Source organism: Vicia villosa, unplaced genomic scaffold (assembly GCF_029867415.1).
Source record: "Vicia villosa cultivar HV-30 ecotype Madison, WI unplaced genomic scaffold, Vvil1.0 ctg.000106F_1_1, whole genome shotgun sequence".
NCBI lineage: Eukaryota > Viridiplantae > Streptophyta > Magnoliopsida > Fabales > Fabaceae > Vicia > Vicia villosa.
Window position 1 is genome coordinate 423,297 of NW_026705017.1, and position 5,177 is coordinate 428,473.

Here is a 5,177-nt window from a genome sequence, read left to right on the forward strand (position 1 = left end):
AAAAACCCCATAAAATGGGGGAACTCAAAAATTATATTGAAGGAGGGTTTTGAAGGGTTTTGAAGGGCTTACATAAATTTTCCAAATATCTTTTAGGTTGTTATAGTATTCTGAAAATTAAAAATTAGTAATTATAATGACTCTTTTATCATTCTAAACAAAATCATTTTTTCAAAAAATGTCAAATATTTTTCTATATTTTTTTAAATTTTCATTTTTGGAAGCCTTCCACTCCCCTCCCCTCCAAACTCCCAAACATAGCCTTAGAGTTGTTTGGATGAGGTAATTGGAAATTTTAAAGGAATTTAAAATTCAAAGCAATTCAAATGATTCAATTTTTTTTTTTTTAGCACAAAAAAGAGAAGATTATATAAATCAAAGAAGGAAGAACAAGAGATACAAAGGGGGGGACCAAACCAAAAAACCCCTTAGGTACAAATTCTATGCCTAGGAGTACCTAGCTTGTCAAGCAAGAAATCTTTTTGAATGTCTTCATGAACATAGTTAAAAAATCTATAAGCCTTAAGATTCAAACCTAGATTAGCCAAGGAATCAGCACAAAAATTGGCTTCTCTATATATGTGTGTTATCATAAAATTAATATTAATCGAGTAATTCCAACACACGAGCCAACGAGAACGGAGCTTCCAAGGCACACGCGAGCAATCTTTAAACGCATTAACAGCAAACATACTATCTGTTTCAATCCAAAGGTTGCTAATGCTTCTATGCTTAGCTTCCTCAATCCAAATGATTCAATTGAAATCCATTCATTTTTAAATTATTTGTTTGGATGGAGTATTAAAATAATTCATTGTTAAATTTTTGGGGTCATTTTTTATAAAATTTAAAATATTTGGACCAAATTAAAAAATTGTAAAGTAGGGACTAATTTACAATTTTTAAAAAATTGAAGGACCAAATTGTAAATTTTAAAAATTATTAAGGACTAATTTGTAATTTTTTAAAAATTTTGGGGTCAATTTTGTAATTTTGAAAATATGAAGACCAATTTGAAAATTTTGAAAAAATAATAGTAACAAACACATTCTATGGAGTATGAGAGGAATTTCAAATTCTTTGGTTTCTGGTGTCATTTCAAAATGATTAAATTTAACTTAGATAAAATACTCCATAGATTTCTATCATTTTAACAATTCTTCATTTTTGTATCCGAACAATAAATTTTGTGCAAATTATTTTAAATTCCCTCAAAACATTACATTACCTCATTAAAATGCTTCATCCAAACACACTCTTAACTATTGTATCAAAACCTAAATATTCTCTCTTCGGCCATCCCCAGAAAACATCTGAAGTATGAACTAGAAAAAATCACATGACAGATTATGCAAAAATTGTAAGTTTGAAACACATTTAATAGTAAATCAAAATGAAAAGAACTGTGAAATGAACTTCAATGTAGCAAATGACAATGAAAAATAAAAGAAATTTAATTCATAAATGGAACACAAGTGCATATATTTTCATATCACTTTTTTTGTGGACCCTTAATCTTACATACATGAAGTGTTTATATACTAATCCTAACATAACTATCACTAACGATTGACTAAGCAACATCCGACATGTCTTCATTTAAATGCAACTTTTGTCACAGATAATTTCTCACCCGTCCCAAATAACTGTCTGATCTTATCCATTTACGTCTTATTTCGACATACTCATATGAATAGTAGTAACATTCAAAAGTTTTCCAAATTTCACTAAGTCCCTTAATTCGAGCAACTTGTCATCTCAAGTCGACCTAGTGATAAAATCCATGTTTTGACTTCCATACCAACATAAGTTTCAATCAGATGCACCAAAAATAAACAAGTCTTTTAGTCACCAATAATCAATTTTGACTGGAACAAAATTCAAATTAATTTATCACCATCTAAGATTCGTTTTCAGATCTCTTATTTATGTTGTGTCAAAATGAGATAACAGAGACATCCTAATGAACGTCGAAGTTGTTATTTCTATTGTCTACTATTTTTACTAATATATTTTGTTGTATAAACAATATTAGAATTATATAATTGGCAAAATACATTTCATCTACTTTAACATTTATTTTGATTATACATCTATTTAAATCTTTTGCATTTATAAAACTAAATTTAGTTATAAATTTTTATTACAACAATTACATGAACTCATGCGAAAACAAGGTATTTGTTGTTGATCTTGAACCTATAGTTTTAGATTGTCAGGCTTTATTTAAATTCTTTGTTTCAGTTTCTGTTTTGTTTGTTGGGAGAAGCAATATATCTTAGGGGTGGCAATAAAATCCATTAAGAGAATATCCATCCAATCCATCAAATAATTTATCCATCCAATCCATCCATTAACCAAAAAACAAATTTAATGGATTGGTCCAATCCATCCATGAAACTACATGGATGAATTCAATCCATCCATCTCATTTTATAAATCCAATGGATTTTAGTTTATTACTTATTAAATTACTTTTTTATTAAAAAACATGAAAAATTTAAAATTAAACAATTTTTTAACATTTTTGTTTCTCATAATATTCACACCCATAAATTTTCTTTCCTGTATCATATTGTAAAAAAGTATGAATATTAACGTTAAAATTGATGATGCAGGATTAATGATACAATATGTACGGTATCTCCTTGAAAAAAATTAATGATGCTAGATACCTTGTCTATATTTAATTTAATATTAACGTTAAAATTGCTTAATTGGTACGCATTGAATTTATTTAATTTAACATTCATGTTAAAATAGTTTAATTGCGACACAATGAATTTTAATTTTCTTTCGATAAGTTAGTTGGTTAGAATTAGAAAGTTAATAAAAAAAAAGTAAAGTTAATCAAGACGTTAGTTGATTAGAGTTACTATAGAGAAATATTTATAATTAAAATTCTTTTAAAAAGTTTCATAATTTTTTTTTTTGTAAAATTAATAAAAAAAAAAGAATTTAAGTTAATTTTATGGATGGATGGATATCCATCCATTAGAAATACCTTAATGGATGGATTGGATGGATTATATCCCTTAGTGGATGGATTGGATTGAATTTTTCAAAAGAAAATTTAGTGGATTGTTAATGGATTAATGGATCGTTTTGATCCATCCATTAACAATCCAATCCAAATCCATCCAATCCATCCATTTTGCCACCCCTAATATATCTGATGCTCATAATTTAGTTAGGTTGGGCTGTTATGTTGGCTCTCACACTTGGCTTGGTTTTATCCCTCATTTGGAGGAGAACATTGTATCTTTGGCTTCTTTTGCCTGTTCTTAATATATTGCTAGTCTTTCTATTAAAAAAAAAAAAAAGGTATTTGACAAGTTAATTTTAAGTGTTTGATATCTCCTTCAAATAATTAATCTAACACAACCTAAACAAAACAGCACCAACAACGAAAATTGTTATGTCGAGACACACTCTGCGTAACTATGCAAAATAAGCTGTCAACCTGTGAGGCAATACTTTTTCCGGAACAATGTTTGTAATGTTGTTCACTAGTGAAATACTTTGTTCTAAATATCCTTTTAACTATTATATCGAAACCTAAATATCCTCTCTTCGGCCATCCCCAGAAAACCTCTGAAGTATGAACTAGCGGCCCCTATGCAAAGATGGGTTAACAGTTAACCATTTTGTAATCAACCATTGCATTCATCACCTAATGTTCTCAAATCTTAAACAATTATTCAACTGCACAGATCTAAAGAAATACTCAATTTTGGAATCAACTTAGATGAGCTGTGACAATAGTTGAACAACAAATATATAAACAAAGCCCAAATTAAGAACTGATACTTTACTATTAAGACTCAACAAACCGAGATTAATTCAACAAGCCATTACGGATGACCAATTACTAATTCTAAGTATTACATTAAAAATTCCCTAACCCCCGAAACCGTAAAGGGTCCTTCCTTGCCTCTTGAGCGCATAAACAACATCCATAGCAGTAACTGTCTTACGGCGAGCGTGTTCAGTGTAAGTCACAGCATCACGAATAACGTTCTCGAGAAATATCTTGAGAACACCACGAGTTTCTTCATAGATCAAACCACTAATACGCTTCACACCACCACGCCTAGCAAGACGACGAATAGCAGGTTTCGTAATTCCTTGAATGTTATCTCTAAGAACTTTGCGGTGACGCTTTGCTCCACCCTTACCCAGACCCTTTCCTCCTTTACCTCTTCCAGACATGCTTGATTTGATGCTTTGTTAGCTGATTGATACTATCGGAGGCAACTAGCGATGATGTGTAAAGAGAGAACGGTTAGGGTTTTTATATTAGATTTGAGATGATAAATATTTTGCCGTTGGATTTGATGGTTATCCGTGTGAATGATCTATTTGATGATATGAACCGTTGGATTAGTAATGGTTGGCTCAGAAATGAAATTGAGTATCACACGGATAGCCAGGCTGGCAGGATTTTAATTTTCAGAATGGCGCTCATCAAGTCTAATTCCATGGGGTGGGGATTGACTTTTATTACACGACCATCACGGCACAAATTTTTAAACTAATTGTCAAAAATATCATGCAGTAAAATTTATGTTTGGATTCACGATCTGACATTCAATTGAATAAAATTAATTTTAGCATTTGATTTATTTTTTTAATATATTTATGTAAAGTGAATTAAATTATACTTTTTAACATAAAAATCACGTTTAAACTAAAAAGCTATAAATTTTAATTTTAACTAATATATTTTAGAGATGAAATCATTTCTATTTTAAAATAATCAAACATACTAAAATCACTTTAGAATCAATTATATTATATATCACTAAAATTAATCTCCCATATGCTTTTTGTGATTGTCATGAAATATTTACATAGGAAGTTGGAAGATCTTAAAAGGATTCCTAATTTCAATTTTCATAGCAAGTATGAAAAGTTGAATATTGTTGATATGAGCTTTGTAGGTGACCTCTTGTTATTCACAAAAGGGAATGTGATCTTTGTGCAACTTGTCATGGATAGATTTAAGTCTTTCTCTGAGGCCACAGGGTTGGTAGTAAACTCAAACAAGTGCAAGGTGTATTGTGGTAATATTGATGATGCTACTATGAAGCAGATTGCTAACATAACAGGTTTGTGTCCTAGTGTTCTTCCTTTCAGGTATTTGGGTATTCCCTTGTCCAGTAAGAAACTTACCA

General features: G+C 29.9%; 1 protein-coding gene across 1 annotated transcript; it reads right to left on the reverse strand.

The window, feature by feature from the left end:
• Positions 1–3,716: 3,716 nt before the first annotated feature.
• On the reverse strand, positions 3,717–4,260 carry LOC131624146 (histone H4). Its single transcript, XM_058895123.1, has one exon. It carries the CDS (start codon positions 4,210–4,212, stop codon positions 3,901–3,903), a length of 312 nt encoding a protein of 103 aa, XP_058751106.1. The 5' UTR covers positions 4,213–4,260; the 3' UTR covers positions 3,717–3,900.
• Positions 4,261–5,177: the final 917 nt, after the last annotated feature.

Bases quoted from the DNA above. Each gene is read 5' to 3' on its own strand.
- LOC131624146 (XM_058895123.1), bottom strand. From the start codon at position 4,212: ATGTCTGGAAGAGGTAAAGGAGGAAAGGGTCTGGGTAAGGGTGGAGCA.